Source organism: Vidua macroura, chromosome Z, assembly GCF_024509145.1.
Source record: "Vidua macroura isolate BioBank_ID:100142 chromosome Z, ASM2450914v1, whole genome shotgun sequence".
Taxonomy (NCBI): domain Eukaryota; kingdom Metazoa; phylum Chordata; class Aves; order Passeriformes; family Viduidae; genus Vidua; species Vidua macroura.
In genome coordinates this window covers 46,348,528-46,370,549 of record NC_071611.1, presented here as the reverse complement: position 1 = coordinate 46,370,549, position 22,022 = coordinate 46,348,528, and the positions used below count along the sequence as shown (strand labels likewise).

The following is a 22,022-nucleotide window of genomic DNA, read 5'->3' as shown; positions in this document are numbered from 1 at the left end:
CTATTCCTATTTTGATTGTGCCTCTTTGCAGGCTGCCTTCCAAGGATTCCCAGTCTCTGTGCATGTGAGGTGTGAAGGTAGGCAGGACCCCAAGCAACAAATCATGGATTTTGTTATGAAACAAGCTCTCGGAGGTAAGTGTGATTGGATTCCTCCCCTTTCCACCCAGAAAGAGAGGAGATGGTCTACTATGGTAGGGTCTGCACCTGGAATAGCTTATTGAGGACTTGGAAGAGCATGCCTGAACTGATTCAGGATCCCGGAGTGGAGTGTTTGGAGAATCTGAGCAGGAGAGGGCAGCAACAAGCAGAGACCAAAGTCCCACGTCAGAGAAGAGACCTCCTACATAGGGTGTGCTGGCCCTGGGTCATGCCTAATTGGCACCTCACCACCTGGATGTATATCCTGCTGTCTTGATATCCAGTGTGCAAATCTTGATTTGCTTCATGCCATGACACTGAGACAGGTATTATAAAGGAGAAAGACTGGTTTAGGCAGAGTAAGTCCAAAGAAAGAGTGACATTTGTCTGTGTGTAAGCCTTCTTTCATCTTTGGCCCAAAGACTGGCCAAATCCTGAACAAAAAATGCCTAGTGCAGAAATTTCTGTCTCTGATATGTTGATAGTTATTTTTAGTAAGAACACTGCCACAATAAAGATGGAAATGATAATAAAGTATTCCTACACACTTTACCTGGATTTAAGGCCAGTCTTCTATAGGTTTCTGTATATTAGCTTACATGTGTGAGGAACTGTTTTAACCTAATGGTATGAAATAGAAAAGTTAGAGATGTGTGTAGGAAGAATTGAAAACACTGAACAAATGTTTGGGAATGAGATTCCTTTTTTCTGCCACAGTTACTTTCTAGGCTGCTTGACCTGGACATTTGGTCTAAGCATCACTGAGGTGATGCTGGATGCTGTTGGGAACTGAAATATTTGCCTCAGAGGAAGTTGATGATTCTCTCTTGTACTCTATCTCATGTGTGCATTTTTCATTATTTTTTCTTTGAAGAAACTGTAAAATCATGGGCCTGTGTAAATGTTTAATGTGTGGTGATATTGATGTTATATACAACTTCAACAGTTACTGCAGGACTCTATCCCATGGCATGGAAATAATGTTTCCATCTCTGAAAGTGGTGGGTGTTTTTCACCAGAGGAGCAAAATTTTCACAGTTAAGAACCCAAGGAAGCAACCAAAATTTTAGTTGGGGTATTTTGAATAGGGAGATAAAACTGGAGAAAAAAGGGATGAATTTGTTTGCATGAAGTAGTGAGGTATGAGGACATCTGTGTGAGAAGGTAGTGATTTGTGTGACAGCAGTGCTGTGTTTCATTTCACTCTTCAGTACCTGTTTTGAAGGAGAATTAGTGTTAAGATGTGCAGATTTTGCACTGCTTGCTGTAGTGAAAGGTTGCTTGCACAGAATTGAACTAATGTACCTGCAAACTGGAGATACAGCTACTACAGCTGGCGATCCATAAATCCAGTAAAGGGAGATAACTGCTTACAGACTGCAGTTAAAGGTGGGGGGAGGAGGCCTGCAGCAAAGGAATAACATCTATGATGGCTGCTTTTTTCTGTAGCTTGGTGACTTAACATGAGTTGGAAGCAGTGTCTGCCTATGCTTAACATTCACTCTGAGCAGACCTTCATTCTAACAAGATGTTGCATGCCAAGGTCAGGATTTGTATGTTAATAGGACTTTCTGAGACGGTAAATTCAAAAAGCATCTTTTCGTGAAGTCTGAGCTCCTGATGTCTGTCAAGATGCTGTCCAGGGCACCAGCTCTTCTGCCAGATGACTTAACATGTCTGGAACTTACCCACTTACTCAATAAAGAAGTCTCTGCAGAGTGGCAAATCCAGGAAATGCTAATTCATTAAGCAGAGTCCTATTTTTAAATTACGAATAGTTTCAACAAGATAAAACAAGATCTCCCAGTGCAAATATAATATGGAAAATAAAGGTGGTTTTTGAAATGAACAGGGCTAATGCCTTTATTAATGTTCAGCTCTTTATTAAAAAGATCAGCTGGGCAGGGGGCTCGACGCAGAGCTCGCCCCCGCGGTCGTAGCTTTCCCAGGCAGCCGAAAGGAAGGCGGCGTGCAGAGTCGGTCACTGGAGTCCCGAGCAGCAGCTGTCCTTTCTCCTTTCCTTGTGGCACACCGGTGGCCCGAGGATGAGGAGGCGTGGTGTGCAGAGTCTGTTGCTGAAGTCCAGAACAACAGCTGTCCCCGCTCCTTCCATGGTGGCAGCACCAGGGCTCTCTGTCTCTATCTCCCTGCTTCTCAGAGCCTAATATAGTCTGTTCTCTCTTAGGTGATGGCGACGGTTAAAAGCCAGTCAGGGGATGTGTTTCCCTCTTCCTCAGCTAGGGCATTTATCTAGACTCCTCTATTGTGTTCAGTTTTTGATTTATATTCATTTTTATCTCCTAAAAATACTCCCATGATCCTAAGGGGTTTTTATTTGCATGTTAGTCCCAGAATGGCAGCGTGGAGGGGTGGGAGGCCAGGTAGTTTAGAGAAAACAAACAGAGCAATTAGCTAATTAGCATTTCAATATGGGTACTTAGCTAGAGTTAGTAGTTTTCTTTTAGTGTTGCCATGGGAACTAGGAAAGCCCTGCCTGTGTCTCTGGGGAACACCTGGAAACTGTTCATAACAAATCCCTCCTCTACTTCTTTGATCGGGCTTAAGCCCGCATCAACTTACAGTCTTTGGCTTTTGAGGGCTAACTTCTTTTGGCTTTTGTATGCTTTTACTCAGGCCTGAGGGTAATTCTAGTGTTCTTTAGAAACCAAGTTTTTTTTAGGTAACTCCTTTGGCTAAAGGACACATAGTCTTATTAAACAATTACCAAGTACTTAAACCTTTTCTATGGTACTTTAACTCAGAAACAGTTATTAACACCTTACTGTATATCAGCCTCTAGCAAGTCTTCTTTAAAGTTAATTTTAAGTCCTCTGGTTTCTTAATTACTGTCCATGCACAAGAGGAGGCGGGTGACACTGTTGGGTCTGGTCTGGCGTCTGGGGGTGGCACTGGTCCTTTAACTCTGGTGACGTGGGTCCAGCCTTTTTCTTAGGTCCATACCGCAGTGTGTGTGGTGAGTAGTACCTGGAAAGGTCCTTCGAATTTGGGGGTTAATGGAGTGGTAGTGTACCAGGACTTTATCAACACCCAATTCCCAAGACTGATGTGGGCATTGGCGTCCAGAGGGGAAGTTTGGGAGAGATACCCCTTCTTTCGGAGGCCTTCTAGGGATTTTCCTATGACCTCTAAATATTTCTGAGTTGCTGCCTCCCCTTCCAGATAATCTGCTGTACTGAAAGGGGTGATTAAAAAAAGAGAGTCCAAACATTATTTCATAGGGAGAGACCCCTGTGTCAGACCAAGGTCTGGTTCTGATGCGCAAGAGAGCGAGAGGTAAACACCTGAGCCAATTCATCTTTGTTTCTTCAATTAATTTAGTTAACACATTTTTAAGAGTTCTATTCATCCTTTCCACCCTTCTAGAGCTTTGAGGATGCCATGGGGTGTGCAACCTCCACCTTATCCCCAGGGCTTTTGTTACTTGATGTAAAGTTTGAGCGACAAAATGTGGACCTTGGTCCAAGTCAATGTTATTGACTAGCCCATATCGTGGTATGATGTTTTCTAAGATTATTCTTGCAACTTCCTGCAGTTTCCTTTTTGGTTGGGAAAGCCTCCACCCAGTGAGTGAGGTGATCTACGATCACTAGTATATGTTTGTACTTTAATTTTCCCTTGCAGGATCAATTTTTGGGCTTCTTTTATCAGGATAGCTGCTGCTGCTGTGATTACTTTCCCACTTAAATACATTCTTAGGGCTTCTTTGAGCAACTCATTGATGTTCTTTGCTTGCCAGTCCTCTATCTTTTCTGGTTTTTGTCTAATATTGGGTCAGGATTTGGTGGCAAACTAGACCTTTAAGAGGACTTGACCCTCTGGGCTATCTGGGTCTATATTTGAATATAACTGGAAATTTCATTTTAGTTCGTTAAGCCAAATTGCCGGGGCCTCATCCTTCTCCTGAGTACCATCAAAGGCCAATTTCGTGTTGCTTCCCCTAGGGATACTCTTTGATCCCTCTTATCATGAGGGACCTATAGTCTCTCATGTTTTGCCTACCTTCTTGTTGGCTGGGACTCCAGTTGGGGTCCACCAAGGGCATCCCCTAGTTCCCTGGGGGCCCCAATCCACCCTCTCTTTCCCATATCTTTACCCCTGCTGCTCAGATCATCTGGACCTTTCTCAGAAAGAACAGAATGCTTAGAATAGCTCAGGTCTCCCCAGGTACAAATACTCAGCCCTAGAAACTGGTCCAACTGGCTAGATATTCCAACGGGGTCTTCCACTAAATTTCTTAGCTCTTTCCCAAATCCCCAGACTTCAGAAGCTGCCAAAGGTGCATCCACAAACCTAACTCCCCCAGCTGCTCTACCCATAGGAACCCCTCTAAGGGGAAAGAGCCCCTCCACCCTTGGTGCTTTGGATCGGGTGCTACAATACGGCCCTTTTTCTAAGGCACCAAGCAGGGAAATAGTAGTGGAGAGAGACACTGGAGGCCAGGGGGCATGCCAGGTGATGAACCAACCCTGGGCAAAGGTGGCCTCAGCTCCCAAGTGGGAGGAGGCAAGGAAACTCCACCTGGAGAAGGGGAAGAGGGAGTTGGGGAGATGGCTGAGGAAACTAAGGGAAGGGATGATGAAACAGAGGTGGGAAAATGGGGGAAAGGAATCAGGGACTTAATAGGAGGGGCTGAAGGACCAACTGGGGAAACTGTTGGGGAAGTAACAGGAGCAGAAGGGGACAGGCAATCGAGGGGGTCCCATTCCTTTATTTTTCTAGTCTCCCCCTCTCTATTCCCTTTGTCTTCCTCTCTATTTCTTTGTAACTTGCATATTCTCACAGTCTCATTATTTATCGAATTCTCCAGCCAGCAAGCTGCATGAGATAGTTGTTCTATATCAAGGCCCTCTCTTCTGATTACACATCCACTGATCTTGGGTTCCATACCACGGCCACTCTCCCCGTAATTCTAACTTCGGCCATACTTCCTATACTGTAAAGTATCATCTTACTCTTGTCTAGATCCTTCATGATCTCCCGAGAATCCCATTAGTCTAACAGTTGCCCCAAGGGGCTGTTAGGGGGAATTCTCTTTGCTTTGGAAGGATTTGCTCTTTTACTATAACCTCTTTCCATTTTCAGGCCTCAAAAACAAAAAAAAATATATACCTTAAATGGTGCTTCTATCTAAAATGGAATATACTGACAGGCAGCTAAAGCGCATCTGACCCCTCCCAACTTCGTATTTTGAATCACTTGACTAAACTTAATCTCTTTTAACTAAATTCCCCTCTTGGCACTTTACATTGTCTCTTGGCCAGGACAATCACTAGTCATACTCTTATCTATTGTCTTCTGTTCTTTTTCTCTTTGGCCTAAGTTTTGAACTCCTTGATGGACTTTCTAGCCTTGTACCCCTGCTAAGTCCTGCCCAAACTCTTACTTGGCCTTTTGCCTAACCTTCTTACTAGGCTTGGGAAGCTTGGTCTCCCTGCCGAGGTAAGGTCGAATGTCCTGCCGAGCCTTACACTCGAACTCCGGCCAAGCCCCCTTGCCTGACCCTACTAGGCTTGGGAAGCTTGGTCTCCCTGCCGAGGTAAGGTCGAACGTCCTGCCGAGCCTTACACTCGAACTCCGGCCAAGCCCCCTTGCCTGACCCTACTAGGCTTGGGAAGCTTGGTCTCCCTGCCGAGGTAAGGTCGAACGTCCTGCCGAGCCTTACACTCGAACTCCGGCCAAGCCCCCTTGCCTGACCCTACTAGGCTTGGGAAGCTTGGTCTCCCTGCCGAGGTAAGGTCGAACGTCCTGCCGAGCCTTACACTCGAACTCCGGCCAAGCCCCCTTGCCTGACTCTCCTACTAGGCTTGGGAAGCTTGGTCTCCCTGCCGAGGTAAGGTCGAACATCCTGCCGAGCCTTACACTCGAACTCCGGCCAAGCCCCCTTGCCTGACCCTACTAGGCTTAGCTTGCTTGCCTTCCTGCCTTTCTGATTACTTGGGTTAATGCCTGCTCTGACGGGGACATCCTGCCCTGCCTTCCAGGGACATTCCCCTATCTGCTCTGACGGGGACCTCCATCCATGCCTGCCCTGGACATCCTACCTGCCCTGTTATCCTGTCCTGCCTGCTGGGGACATGCCCTCTGCCTGGCGGGACTTGCTGCTCCTGCTTGCTAGGACATCCCGCCCTACATGCCCTGTTATCCTGTCCTGCCTGGCGGGGACATGCCTTCTGCCCGGTGGGGACATGACGCTCCTGCCTGCTTGGACATCCCACCTGCCCTGTTGTCCTGTCCTGCCTGGCAGGGATGTGCCTTTTGCCTGTCGGGGACATGCTTTCTGTCTGCCAGGTACATGCCCTCTACCTGCCAGGTACATGTCACTCCTGCCTGCTAGGACACCCTGCCCTACCTGCCAGGGACATCCCACCTGCCGTCCTATCCCATCCTGCCGGCGCTGGGGACATGTCCTCTAGGACCTCCACCTGCCCTGCTGGGGATATTCCCCTTGCCCTGATTGCCAGGGACTTACTTTGCCCATAGGGCACCTCCACACGCTTGGAGGAGGGCCTGCTTTACTTCTAAGGAGACGCCTCAGTCGCTCCTCTATTCCACTCGCTTCCCCCCGTTCCCGGCCGGCCCCTTCGCAGGAGTCCGGAAATGCAGTACTAGCGGGTCCCTCTCACTTCGGGGGTCCGAGCTGCCGGCCTCCGTCTCACTCACTCACTCATTCGCTCGTCTCCCAGTTTTTCTTACCCATCCGATGCTCCTCTGCGTTGCTCGTCTCACGCGGATCCTAGGGTCCGAAGGTAGCCAGCAACTCCCGAGGGTCCCTCGAAGCAGATGGTCGAGCTGTCCAGCTGTCCGGGGGTCCTCTTCGGGCGTGGCTATCCCGGACGAGCCCCCAAATTGAAATGAACAGGGCTAATGCCTTTATTAATGTTCAGCTCTTTATTAAAAAGATCAGCTGGGCAGGGGGCTCGACGCAGAGCTCGCCCCCGCGGTCGTAGCTTTCCCAGGCAGCCGAAAGGAAGGCGGCGTGCAGAGTCGGTCACTGGAGTCCCGAGCAGCAGCTGTCCTTTCTCCTTTCCTTGTGGCACACCGGTGGCCTGAGGATGAGGAGGCGTGGTGTGCAGAGTCTGTTGCTGAAGTCCAGAACAACAGCTGTCCCCGCTCCTTCCATGGTGGCAGCACCAGGGCTCTCTGTCTCTATCTCCCTGCTTCTCAGAGCCTAATATAGTCTGTTCTCTCTTAGGTGATGGCGACGGTTAAAAGCCAGTCAGGGGATGTGTTTCCCTCTTCCTCAGCTAGGGCATTTATCTAGACTCCTCTATTGTGTTCAGTTTTTGATTTATATTCATTTTTATCTCCTAAAAATACTCCCATGATCCTAAGGGGTTTTTATTTGCATGTTAGTCCCAGAATGGCAGCGTGGAGGGGTGGGAGGCCAGGTAGTTTAGAGAAAACAAACAGAGCAATTAGCTAATTAGCATTTCAATATCGGTACTTAGCTAGAGTTCGTAGTTTTCTTTTAGTGTTGCTATGGGAACTAGGAAAGCCCTGCCTGTGTCTCTGGGGAACACCTGGAAACTGTTCATAACAGTTTTGGACACTGGTTTCTCCCTGGAGTTAAAGCCCAAACTGATGCAAATCATCCAAGCTGGCCAGACTGGCACAGCAAACCAAAGACTAAAGGTTATAGTTTGCTTCCTTAGTTTTGGGGCCAGAACCCTTTCTATCTGACAGTTCTGATATCCAAACGGAGATTTACTTAAGAGCTGGACTCAATGATTCTTCTAGGTCCCTTCCAACTCAGAATAATCTGTGAATTGTGTCCACAAGGATGGTCAAACTGAGCAGACCACCAAACCTCTAGTTGATAGGCTTGCTTTGGGTAGGGTACGTGGTCTGATCTGCTAGTGACCATTTGTATTATCTTCACTTTCTGGGAGGTCTTTGGGTGGATTTCATGGCTCTTTGATTTTAGTTTAATATGGCTTTTCCCAGAACACATCTGAATTCATTCTTCTGTTTGATAAGATTTTTTGAATGGTGCAAAAGTTCTTATACCATTCTCATAATCTCTTATGGATTCCTGGAAGAAAGAAAAAAATACTGCAATTTTGTCATTAAGGTCTCCTCTAATTTACACAGAATCAGACCTGCTATAGATTCTGTTTGTCAAATACCTACAGCTAAGGTAGCTTAACCCTTCAACTATCTCAGATGGTGAAAATTCACAAGGGCTGAGAGTCAGCTGCATGTCCTTGACAGAGCATAATGGGTATGTCATTTTCTTAAGTAATTTTTTCTTCCCAGTGTACAGCCCTAAAATTAAGCTTAGGCCAGAGCTTATGATAACTAAGAGCCTGGATTTGAAAGCCATTGGCAGGTGGTTGCTTTGGACCTTTCTCTACTATACAGGACTATGCAGGTCTCTGAAGCAGTGGAGGAGTTTGGAACCAGGTTTCGTCATAGGAAGTGGTCAAATAAGGTACTGATAGAAAAACATCATTCTCCTACCTCCTCACTCACCTTATTGAGGAAGAAGAGGTCTCACTCTCTTCTAATTAGCAGTAGTACTAACCTTAGCAGAATGCTTCTGTGGGAGTTTTACCATTGCCTTTGAAGCAAACTTTGAAGATACTAGCCTTGCCTATAATGGCACAGAATGATCAGATTTGCTTTTCTTTGGAGTTTTGCCCATAGGGGAAGAAGGCAATGAGCTGTTTTGAAAGGTAGGTGAGCTAAATTAGCAAGTTAGCAGCCAAGGAAAGGCAGTTATGTGGTGACAAGTTGCTTTGTTTGAAAGTTTGATGAGGGTATTTAGGGTTTGTGAAATCACTTTGACAGGTATTGTTGAGGTAGAATATGTCCTTTCCCTGGCTTGTTGTTAAAGAGGGTGTGCAGAAGTCTGCTGTTTCTGTGCAGTGGAAAGTCATCCTCTGCTGTGCCAGCACTGGGATTTTGCTGCTGTGTTGACAGCGGAGTTTCTTCCTGAAGGTTGATGAGCTTGAAATCCATGGCCTCTTCATGGCAAAATCCTTAAAATCCTTGACCCTTTCATTAGCAGTGGGGACTGTGGTCCAGGAAAAACAGTACAAAATTGTAGGTTATTTGGCTTATTTCCTTCTGTAGGTTTTTTTTTGTTGTTGTTGTTTTTTTTTTTTTTTTGGTTTTTTGGTTTTGTTTTTTTTTTGGTGCTTCTCAGACCTTTCAACACCCTATATGAAAGTCGCACTATTTATTGTCTGACAGTGACAGAAGCCATGGAGAAGTAATGATACTTATTAGCTGTGTAAAACAAGAGTAAAGTAGCAAGAGGGTAAAGGCTTAAAATTGCTGCTTCTTCTCCCACAGAAGTAACAGCAAGGGGATATTTTGTACCTCTGACCCTGCTACATCACAGACATTGACAGAGGTGTGTAGCCAGGGTGATTTATCACTTTGCTGTTCCTGTGACAATTAGAGTAATTTAATGACTACATTTTACATTAGAAGTGCTTTTTGCCAAGTCAGGTCAGAGCTGGGCTAATGTTATCATGACCAATGGGTATGATTTCCCAGGAGAGAGTAGGAACTGGAGGATCTGGAATGGGTCCTGAAGGAGTTTAGCTGTAATGCTTTTCACTGTGCATTGCTTATTTCTTGCTAAGTTCGTGTGAAAGTAAATTGTGCATGAACATCTGACTTCCATGTTGTACTACAATGTATCACTTCCTCTGTCACTGCTGGCTTGGACAAGTAGGGAAACTGGTTTGAAATAGAAGACCATGAACTTCATGAAGCTCTTCTGGGTGTCATTCTGTTACTGGGTGATTTGAGGGCCAAGGTCTGAGATATTTTCTTATGAAAAAGAAAAGACGAAACCTATGGAAAGTGAGGAGAATTTACTGGAATGTTGGATCATGATGTGTTTGAAGAGAGAGCGAAATATTTTATACTGCAGAAAGCAACATTCTGCAGACCAGAATATTGTGAAATTGTGGTATACAGAACACAAAGTGGCTCTAAATACAATGCTGCATAGAGCCCTTTTAAAGTGCTACTGCTATTGCCATGAATGGGACAAATGGCAAGAACTGGGTGGTAAAAGGTTGGAATGTCTGCCTTAAATATTGAATTTTTTTTGTCAGCCTGTGGAAAAATTATGCAAATCCTTTCACATGTGCATATGAATAGTACTGTCTAAATTTCTTCTTCATGCTTCCAGCATTAGGAGGAAGGGTACCTCTGAGTTTCTGGATAGATATTCACTATGGTAGATAATACAGGCATGATTTGCTGATTTATTGGCAGCAGTTTAGAGTGGCGACTTCTGCTTCACATCTGTTTCTTCTGTCAAGAATCTCTGGACACTTGTTTTGGTTCAGAAGGATTCTTAAAATACTATGGGCACAAGGCAAATGCAACCAGATTGCCATCTGTAACATGACAGCAGGGGTGCGCTGCCTACTTCACGTCCCTTACCAGAACTTTGTTTCAACTGGGTATATCACAAAACACAGTCCAGAGGGAGTCCCCTTGTTCTTGAAGACAGACAGAGATCCAAGCCCTCATGAAGATAATGGGATTTAAGTCACTGTGTGACTTAAGCTCTGAAAAAGCAGCTCCTGTGCTAAACTTACATTAGGGAAGATGTGAGGGTGTGTGAATGCCAGATAAGCCTGAATGAAAACCACACTAGTGTTTAACATCTTAGCTGTGACCTTCTGTATATTCTACTGCTGCATTTGCCTGACTTTCGTAGCTTGTGAAGATTTAGTCCTTAATTTCTCCTGCAGAAGTTAGCAAGATTGTGTGCAGTCAAAGGCAATACAGACCTGTTTAGGGTGGAATACATTGTGAAATAAACACAGGGGTTTCTTTCTTCTCCTTCTCCAACTCACACTCTTGTTTCTCACATTTCCAGTTCTCTGCTGAGCCTCTGTGCTGCACTGGGATCTCATGCATCAGCTAGGCTGTGCTCCACTGCTTATGTTAATGTGTGAAATTCTGGAACAGGACAGAAACTGTAATGCAAAACTGCAAGTCCTAATGGTAACAAATAGTGCCAGTATTAACTTCTGGGGTCTCTTTTGTCTGTAATCCTTGAAACATTTAGCACATGAGGTCTTTCATTTTGCAGTCAGGTGCATCCAAATCACAAAGACTGGAGAATCTGGCCGGAGACATGAGATCTTAAGACCACTGTAGCATGTGATAGGTGTTGGGAGGCCACTTACTTTCATTCTCAGATAACTTACACCTGTTTTGTGTGTAATTCTGGCCCCCACAAATTAAAAATAGTTTTAAGGGTGTTGAATGCATCCAGAGGAGGGCAAAAAAGCTGGTGAAAGGGCTGAAATGAATGTCTTCTGAGGAGTGGCTAAGAACCTGTTTTTTCTGTTTTGGAGAAAAGGAGGCAGAGGGGTCACCTCATTGCTTTCTACAGCTTTTTGAAGAGAGGAAGTGGAGAAGGATGCTGATCCCTTCTTCCTGGGATCCAGTGACAGGAGGCAGGAACCTGGGATAGGTGGCATATTTGTTGCATACATTTTTCACGAAGAATGGTATTAAAAGTGTTTTTTCCTCTAATGTAAACTGGTGGCAAAGATATTTTCTTCGAGAAATTTGATTAAGTTGCAAGATGTGTTCCAAGGAAGCAAATTGTTTCTGTTGAGATGATACCAGAGAAACAACTACAGTGATGGTCAGCTGATTTATTTCATCCATGATCCAAACCAGGAGATGAAAAACTGACCAGGTCCATTTTTCCTGTGCCTTTCTGGAGAAAGCTTCCCTTTATATTTGCTTGCCTCTGTTTGGCCTGTTGCTGTTAGAATCACACAAAGCTTTCCCTTGTGTCTGTTGGGATCTTATGTTTGTCTTACTTGCAAGCAGGCACTGTGAGCAGTGTGCATATTGAAGTATCCTTGGAGGAAATGTGCAACCTTCAGCTGATTGTAGAGGTAGGCCACAAAGAGCTTAACTAAGATTTGTGCTGCAGGCCATCTGCTTGTCAAAAGCCTGCTTGGAGTGGAGTGACTTGGATAACCAGGAATTTTTCTCTCGCAGAGAGGGAGAAATAACAAAATTTCACATATGTTAAGTAGTCTGTCTAGGATTGATTCATAGCAGAAAAAAGGATTCTTCTCCTTGGTTTTTTTGTCCGCTTTGAAGGAAGTTCTGCATGCTTTTGATTTTAATATCTGTTGCTGTATACCTGCATCTTTCTGACTTTTTTTTCTTTTAACCTTTCATAATAGAAGCAAAGTGGTGGTTTCTGGCCAGCTGCATGGTTTTGGCGAAAATAGGATTTGTCAGTGATGAAATTTTAGCCTGCGTTGCATAGGAAATGCTATCTGCAGCAGCAGATTTGGAGCTGGGCAGGAGCCTAATGGATGATGTATTACAGTTATTGAGACCTTCCTGATGAAATGGGATGCTCTAAATACAAGATGCTGGCTTGTCTTTGTGTTGGTTCTTAAGGAGAGGGAAGTTCAGGATGTAGTTCAACTGTTAGCCATGGAGACCTACATACTTGCTCATGTGCTGGCAAAAGCACAGACATTAGAGAAGACTGATGTCTACGAAGGCTGATGTACATAGGAGGGCTTTCTTCTCTGACTAGAAGGGTAAAGATTGAATTCATAAAGCTGTGAAATCAAATCTATGAAGGCTACCTGGGTTTAGAAGTCTTGCTGAGTTAAGTCAAGACTGTATGGTCTGTATTTGTCAGCACTGCAGTAAGTATAGGGCTCCAAAAGGTCTAAGTAAGCTCTAACCTCTGTGAATGCTCTCCACTAAGGGAAGACAGGCATCCTGCCCTAACAGAAATGGGAATGTATCTTTCATCCTGGGGCACCCCCCAAAGTCAACAGCACAAAAATCCACCCTAGCAGCAAGATGGTATCATGGGAAATTTCATGTGGCAGTTGAATGGAGATGAGAAGTCCTCCAGCAGTGTTTGAAATCTACCAAATTGTTGAGGAAGCCTGGAAGAGGTATGGCAATAAGCAGGGAAGGCTGGCAGAAAGAAAGGGACAGATCTCTAGTGTTTTGCCATTGGCTTGTCTCATGTCAGAGGGCTACATGAAAAAGGCATGTTCTTCTGTTTGATGGCCAAGGTCCCTTCTCTGAACTTTGTGATAGTGTTCAGACAAGAGAGGGAACACTTGTGCTGAGACTCAGACACAAATACAGGCTCTAGTGTTACCTAGGGTGAGAATTCATAGTTTTTCAGGCCATTTGCAAGAGGATATAGTTAATGAGGTGGTAACTGATATGTTAGCCCCTCAAAGCTGCAGAGTTGCTATGCCCACTTCCAACAACTTTAAAGACCCTCAACAGCATGCTGAAGGCTCTTCTAAATTCTGTCTCTGCCCCTCTTTTAGTGGTGGGGCACAAAGTACTCTGCCTTAGTTTTGGATGCTCTTCTTTAAGGTGAGGCTGCACCTTTGCACTACCTTTGTATATTCATTCCATGTGCTGAAATCAAGTGCTTGGTCAAGGCAACACAGAACCTTAAACATTTGCTAACTTGCTGCTTTGAGCACTTTCCTGGTTGCCATCATACTTTCTCATGTACAGTCTGATTGTGAGAGCTTGGAATAGTCAGTTATGTTTCTCTCAGGTTAGTTTTTGGGTCTGGAGTATGTGTCTCAGAATGCAGAACATTGCTGAGAAGGCTGAAAGTTTCAACCGATTGCTGAACAGATGCTCATGTGGTTTGCTAAAGGGTAACAGCTGCAGTTACAGACATTGCAAAGGCTACTAGTGATCTATCACAAATCACAGTGCATATTAGAAAAAAAATACTTCAAACAAATTGTGTCTCTCTGCTGCAGACAAATTGACAACCACCCTGTGCAATTGAGGATTATTTTTTTGTTCCCCTCTCTCCTGTATTTTTAAATGAGCAATTTTTGAGTTGAGATGGGTAGATGCTGTCACTGCAGAAGTGCATTAATACAAACAACAAATTTAATCTGCTGGCTTTGTGCATCTTTTTGCAATTTGAATTTGTCATTGCCTACAAGAATGAATCTGCTTAGTAGCTACTTACATTTTTGCATCATGATTTGAGTTTCATGGCTTATTTGCAGTGACACTGACCTTGAAGGAATGTCAAACATATAACAACATCAACATACATTTGGAATTCCAACGGCTGTGAATTACTGTCTTTAGAAAATAAGGGAAGAAACAAACAAAAAAAAATCCAAGTGGGGAATGATGGAGCTGTTTTGATAACTTCAGTCTCCTGCGAGAATTAGAGCAATGAAGAGTTAGGCAGACATAAATTATAGGAAGAAGGATGGGAAAGAAATGTGTGTCAATGCATATGTTGACAAATAGTTGAACTGCTGTGTCTTTGTGTCCGTGGATCTGTCTCATTTTTTTGTTTTTGCTGGTGAGCTCAGGCAAATTTGACCAGCAGGAAAGATTTTGAACCTTTTGTTGAAGGTAACTGAGTGTGAGATGGTTGTCTCAATTGCTGGCCTTGTCTGTGGGAGAACCCTGGGTATGCTTGGGAAGGTCACTTGATCTCTATGTTAAATGATGTCTTTCCCAATCTCCTTCCATAGAAAGCATTACAGGACACCATTATCCCAAGAAAACAACAGACTCAACTAGGCACATGCTCAGCTCTGAGCACTGGCCTTCCCTTCATGGGAAGTGAACACTATTCTTCTTCTATTACTCCTTCTGCTTAGTGCTAGACAGAGCTGAACTTCTGGTCTTAATAGACTTGAAAATTTGTCCTTGTCTTGATATTAGCAATGAAACTTCCTTGCTGTTTCTGCTTCACTGCCATGGTGTTACTGTGTATAGTGTGAAAATTTCTGTGCACCACCTGAGGAGGCAGGAACTGTATGGGACTGCCTGGCCTCTGTTTCAGTGCTGGTCCTAAGTGTGTCTGTCTCTTGAATTCTTTGAAAATGCATCTATTAATCAAAATCTTAATTTGCAAGAGGACTTTGGAAAGATTTTACTAAGGCTGTGTTGGTTTATGTTTTTAATAAAAAGCTTTTAAACACCTAAGTTTTTTTTTTTTTTTCTCAGCAATCAAGAAAAGAAGACATATTGCAAACATGAAAGACTACATGAGACTAAGACATCAAGTCCACACCAATGTATTTTTTTCCTCTGGCAGTTATTTTATGTTGAAGCTAAGTTTATGCATGCTACTCTTCCTTGAGTCTGAGTGAAATGTTTTGTTCTTTGTATTTTGTATATATTTTGTAATATTTCTTTTTGCAGTTTCCTTCAGATTAATTTTTTCTCTAAATAAAAAAAAAATCCCAAACAGAATACAAGTAAGTAAAAAAAAAATAAAGAGAAGGAGGAAGTACTCTGAGATTTTGCCAATATATATATATTGATCCTCCTCTTCACAGTTCTATCTGGGAATAAAAGTTATTGGAAGGATATTTAGAAAAAATCTTGATTTCATCAGAAACAGATGAGTATTTTAAAATTTTGATTTTTGTTTGTTTGTTTGAATTCTGTACACTTAAAAAACTTCTCTTGACAATTGCCACTTTCTCCTCTGTATTTTCCTTTAAATATCAGAAGTTTCTGTTCCATGTCACCCAGGCTGCAAAATGACAAGATTAAAAAGTGCATGAAAGGAAATTTATAATTACATGGAGGTAGATTAAAATGCTGAAGAAAAAGGTTAAGCAGGGACACCACTACTTTCTCTAAATATATGAGAGAGGTGAACACTGCAGTGAAGGAAGAACTACTTAATGTGAGGGACAAGACTGGTAAAAGGATAATGTGAATAAATTGGCCGTGAGCATCCTTGAGTCAGTAATTATTGTTGCTTGACTTGTGGGAGAAAAGAGAAGTGCTGTCTCTGCCACCTTCCTGCAACAAGCAGGAAGAAATGGAAACTGAGTCTTGGGTGCATTTGAAATAATTGTACATGCTCAGAGAGGTAGGGCCAGTGAGGCAGGAAATAATTATTGGTTGTGAGTACCTCAATATAGAGTTCATGTCTTTCAGTCTTACTTGTAATGTTGTCCATAATAACAGAATTTCCCTAAAAAGTCGTTTAGTTTTTACACTAAATTTTGATTTTTTTCCAATATGTGATAACATCTAATGATGTTAGAATGCAAACCTAGCTTAGTGGGAACCAACATTGTGCTCCTCTAGGTGAGTTTGTTACAGAGCTGTGGTAAATTTTCCCTTTTCTGAAAACGTTTTAACCAACCCCTTTGTATTTGTATGACAGAAAGATTTGCCAGCTATATTGTATATGCTCATGGATGGTTTGAAATCAGTTTTGGATTCAGATTGGAAGTAATTTTATTTCAAAGGACTTGGTGGATTAAAATTAATTTCTAGAACAGATGGCTATACTGGGTATCTTTCTAGCTGTGGTGTTTCAGCCCAGGTAAGAATTTTGAATTTCGTATAACAAGAATAGCTTGAAATTCGCTCCATTGTGTCCAGGTGACTTCTACCTGCAATTTACACAGAAACAGCTATTTTCAATGTATTTGGTAATTTTTTTGTTTTATACTTCAGTTGCGATAAAAGTAATTTAAGAACTAGGTGTTTCCCTGGGACGTCTCCCTGGTTTTGAACAGTTGTCTGAAAATAAGATGTTCTGTCTTCCTCAGCACCAATATTTACTATTTTCCTGATTGTTAGACTCAAATACGCTCCATAGTTTGTGCACCTGCTCTCTGCCATCTCAATATTCTAGATTCAGGCTCACATTACAGTATGACTTAGAATAAGTTACTCTTATCTAGGCAGCAATTTCAGAGAGTGCCTTGTGCTGGCCCAGCACTCAGAGAAAGACTCATGTTTTGTATGCAGGACTGAATCTCTTGGGCTCAAATGTCTCTTGTAGCCTTGTGAGGCTCCTTCCCCATGGCTGATAACTTTTCAACCAAGTCTCCTTCAAACTGCCTGACTAATTCAGGAGTGCCTACCCAAATAAAACCTTCAGCAAGGGCACGCAGGTGAGTGGTAGAACACCAGATCACTGCCATTGCAAGATGTTGGCTTCTGGAAGAGGATGGATGTGCCATCTCTTTCTTCTGATTGTGCATCTTATTACACTGTCAATGAACATTGTGCCAATCAGAGATCCCACATCTCTCTGAACACCGTGTCAAGGTGTTTAACACCGTTTTTGGTCATGTGGCCTAAAATCCTATTGAGGATACAATGACTTGCCTCATGGCTGAGGTGCTTGATTGGGACTTCTGGTTTTGTGTTTTGAATGTCATCTGTTAGAACTTTTCAGATGGTACTCCTTCTGCCTGGTATTCAGCGCTTCTCCTCCAAAACAGTTGCATGTGCTCCTGCTACGCTAGCAGATCCAATAACAGTTGCTTAAAATAGGTAGCTAAAATGCATCCTCTCAACCACTACCACAAATAGGAATGTTCTGTTTCCACACAGGAAAGTGATGTCAAAGTGCAAAGTTTTGACTTTGCTTCACATAGTGAATCTTCTCCCTGGTTTAAATGTAGAGTGTGTCATTTTCAATCCTGTTTTTACTCCAGATGACTACTGTGAACTGGCTGCCCTGAATTAATAACACCCATTAATTTTTTCTCTCTGTTATAGGCATCCTGTCTTATTATTGGTTCTTATGTAATTATTTGTCTATTTTTTATTTAGGGATCACTTTAGTATACATTTATCTTTGTACTGTGCAAGATCCTTCTATACTGGGTCATTTTTATGTGCTCAAAAAATCAGTTCTAACTAAAAGACAGTAGAACTAATGTAGCCCAACACGCATGATCTCTGGGTGATCAGGGAAACTCAGCACTCAGTTCTGCACAACAACATCCTGGGCACTCACAGGCACTGCTTTGATACAGCATAATGTAATTTAGAAATCACAGCTGTCTTTCTTGACAGAGACGTGCCAATCTACAGCAGCTGAAGACCATGAAGCAGCTGAAGCATTTTTATTAATTTCTTGCAGATGCAAATAAAATAATCAAAGCATTTTTTTCCTCTTAAAAACTCACAAAATTCCCCTCAAAATCTCATGGCTTGAGATATTCCTTGTTTTCTAGATCATCACTATTATGTGCATGGAAGAGGTATTTATGGTATATTATTAGGGATGGTCTGGCTAACGTAGGGATAGTATTAGTTACATAAGATCTCAAACATACCTCAAGTGCAGCATGGATGCTGTGGAGTGAAGCAATTATCTATTTTGCTGTCTTCAGAACACAGTGACCTAGATTCTCTCTTCTTTTTTTTTTCCTCTCTTTTTCTTTTTTCCCCCCCCTCTGTTTTTCCTCACAGGGTGGCCCACTTAGTTGATTAAACTGCAACTCAATTATAGCTGGTTATGTTACACTTGGGAATAAAGCAGATGTAAAGATATAAAGATGTAAAGAGAGTGGAGCTGATAAAGTAATTTATTTTTTGCCTTACTGGTTAGCTGTAAATTATGATTAGGATTAAGTGACAAACATTTGGTTTAGTAGCTTTTGGGTGACAGATGTTTCACAATAGCCTTGGCTGGCCATATGGAATGCAAAAAGTGATTCAATGAAAAGGTGTGCATTTAATGGCAAGAAAAAAAAGGTCATAGTCTAGATTATGAAAGATTTAAAATAAGCTTTAAATCCAAAAGAAGTCTAAAGTCAGCAAATGGAAGGTCATCATGGTTCATACCTTGTTTGAAGGGAATACATGAAACACATTGACACTTGTGCATTATTTATAGCTTTTATGCAGTGCAAATTCTCTGATAAATCATTAGAGGCATTAGAAAGGTAAATAAGTCATTCAGGTAGGAGGAGCTCTCAGCCTGCAATCTTTGGTAATAAATTTACCCTTTAAGTTAATGACAGCTAGGTAGCATGTGGTCCGTGCTAAAAACACTATAGTTAATGAAAAATGACATTGGCTTAGTGTTGTGTAAATTTCCTCATCTCTCCCCTCACTGCCCAGGGAAGAAACCAAAAGCAAATCTGTTCACTGCAGGACAACCTGGAAAGTAAAATTCTTCTTCCCATGAAGTTTAAAGAGTGAAAGAATTGAATAAGAGCCCATAAGCCTTGAAGACATATAGAATCTACTACATTTCTAGGCAAATATCTCTGGGGAGATACCTACAGCAAGGATGAAGTTGTGGTTGGAACCCAGCATTATATTTATGCAGGGACTCCAAGTGCTGGGAGGAGAGTACCTTCTGTCTCTTTTGGCTGGATGCTGAGCATGGCTTGTTGCTGCATTATGGCACCACTGTTGCCACCTGCACATTCCAAGCATGATGATTTGACCAGGTGAAAAAAAGCAATGGGAATTATGCTCTGACTTCTGTCTCTGACAGTGGGGAAAGCTGATTCTGTAAATACATTTCTTGATGGCAGGGCAGGGGAAGCCAACCTCTTCCTCATCTGAAAATGCCATTACCCAATTTAAGCTGCAGTATCTTGCTGCTCAGTTGCCACTTCAGTTTTTGAAAACTGTCTCAGAGCTGGAAAGTCTCTCTGCAGTGTGAGGTAGCTGCTCTCCTTACCTGCCTGGATCCCCATTTGGCTTCAGCAAAACAGGAAGGAAGTGTCCATCTATGGCAAAATCTTCCTTTCATATCTCGGACCATAAGAACTTTCTCAGTAATCAAAGAAGAACTGATGGACAAGGGCCTTTGGAAATCCTCCTTCTTGCATTTGTGCTGAACTTCCCTATCAGGAAGGAATGGGCTGGTAAGGAAGCAGTATGCAGATATTCTGGGAGACAGTGTACAAGGCTGATGACTCAGTTCCTTGGTTATGACAAGGGCCAGATCTGCTGCAAGTACAGCTCACTTAGAGCAAAAGAGAAAGATCACGCTGCCCCATCTTCAAATGTTTTATAAGAGTAAAGTGCTATTCATCTTTGTACGGACCTTTTTGTATGTTGAGAAGGATTAATCAGAGATACCAGAGAATATAATAGATAGTCATGTAATTTGAAGACCTTGAAGGTTCTAGAAGGCCTGGGCTTAAAGATTGCTGACATCATGGGGAAGGCCACACTTTCAAATGGTCTGAGTGCCAGTTGAAATTTGAAAGTATCTGAGACACACACATGATTTCATATTCTTTTCTGTGCCTCTTCTTACCTGTGCTTTTATAGTGACTGTAATAGTTTTCTTTCCTCTCAATAGCTGACAGGCACAGACATGGACCTTGGCTTGTCTTTCAGTCTCCTTTTTTCCCTCATGCCAAGAACCCTCTCGTCAAAATGTTATCTCTTTGATTTACTTTTGTGCTAAGATAGCACTACAACCACTTAACAGAAGAGCTTAGGAACTGTCTCTTGAGATGTATCCACTAGGATCAGACTATCCTCATCTAAAATGTGGTGCCTAACAGGAGAATCTAATTGGCATCACTTGTCTCAGCTACTTCAGGACTGCTGTAGTGTCCTGAGAAGGCACAGAGGTTATTTGTTTGTTTAGTCATGCTGAGGATCAAGAATATAAGAAAGATGGGCAGGCCTTAGACCTGATAATGCTTTCTTTCCTGTTTTCCTCACCACACAAACTCCAATCTAGCTTCTCTCTGAAGGCACCAGGTGATTCATGTCCATGTTATTGCCTTGCACAGTGCTGTAAATCACCCTTGTCTACCTCCATGGCAATGTTGGGCATCCCTTTCTCATGTACTCCTTAGGAGCAGACACCCTTTAATGGTGCAGCTGGTGAGTGGTAACAGCATGAATCTACTGACATTTTGCTAATGCTATTTGTTACAGCTAGAGCTTCTATCTATGCTTCATAGAAATTCTGGATTATTCTTACCAGTGATCTGTCAGGACCATCACAATGATGGAAGGAGGGAAGTGAAACAATAATTCTTGTTCGAGGGCTCAGCTCTCCACTTACCCACCAATAAAGCTGTTACCCTTTTTTGGACTGCTGCAACATTTTTCCTGCAAACATGTGTCCAGATTCTGATGCTCGCCACAATTTAGCCAGCTGTTTGCTGAGCCCAGCAGTGGGGACAAAGACAGAGAAATGATAGCCATGAATTTGCACACTTCACCAGTCTGGATTACAGGGCTAATATTCACATGGTGCTGCTGAAAGAGCTGTTGCAACTGCCAGTGGAGCATATGTGTAGGGGTTAATGTGCTGTGGTTATATCACTGGCAGTCTCTGAGTAGTTAAATTCAGTTCAGGGCTCAAATGGAGAGACCTAAGCTTCCCTATGTTCTGTAAAATGCTCCCTGTTCTTGTTTGCTGACCTTTTAATTAGAGAACAAAATAGAGAAAGTCATAAGAGGTAACTGTCTTGAAGTGCAAAATGCTCAGTAGAGCTTTATTTTAACAAGGTTCCTATTCCCAGTCTCTTTAACTACAAAGCCCTTATAAGGGAGTCAGCTCATGAATCAGTCTTCATTAAGACGTCTATTAAAACTGGCAGTAACTACCCTCTAAAAAAGAAGAAATTAGTTGTTTTGGGCAGAACAGGATTTATTGGGATTTTTTTCTTCTCATTTAAATCCGTTTCTATGCCCTCAAAAACAAAACAAGCAGAGCACCTGGGATAGTGAGATGAGAGAAGAGTACTGTCACAGTTTGTCAGGTCCTTGGAGAAGCTGGCCTGATCTTGCAGCCTTGTTGCTTAAGGATAGAGACCAAAATGCATGTAATCAGCTACTGAGAAACCTGGCTGACTTTAGCTGACTCTGGACATGAGCATGTGCCAGCATGATAAATGAGACAGATTGTCTGTCTACAGATTTTTCTCTTATTTTCTGGCCCATAGGATAACTTTTCACAGGTGATATGGGAAGTCCTGTCTGTTTTCCAGAATATTCTGGGCCTCTGAAGGAAATTGAGGAATAGAAGGTGTGAGCCAAAAGCTTTCTTCTTTCTGCCGTCATCACCTCAGCCCACTATCAGAAGCAGAGCTACTTCTTTAACTCTCATTCCTGACCTGTTGTTGACCT

At 42.8% G+C, this 22,022-nt stretch overlaps 1 protein-coding gene across 2 annotated transcripts in view; it reads left to right on the top strand.

Moving 5' to 3' along the window:
- Positions 1–22,022, top strand: part of CPLX1 (complexin 1) — a 210,610-nt gene that overhangs the window by 90,087 nt on the left and 98,501 nt on the right. Inside the window, exon 2 of one of the 2 annotated variants that reach the window (XM_054003278.1) lies at positions 32–134. The exons of the other annotated variant lie outside the window; for it this stretch is intronic. Within the exon in view, the coding sequence (XP_053859253.1) occupies positions 104–134 (31 nt within the window). The 5' untranslated portion in view covers positions 32–103. The remainder of the gene's footprint in view (positions 1–31; positions 135–22,022) is intronic. 2 annotated transcript variants of the gene reach the window in all.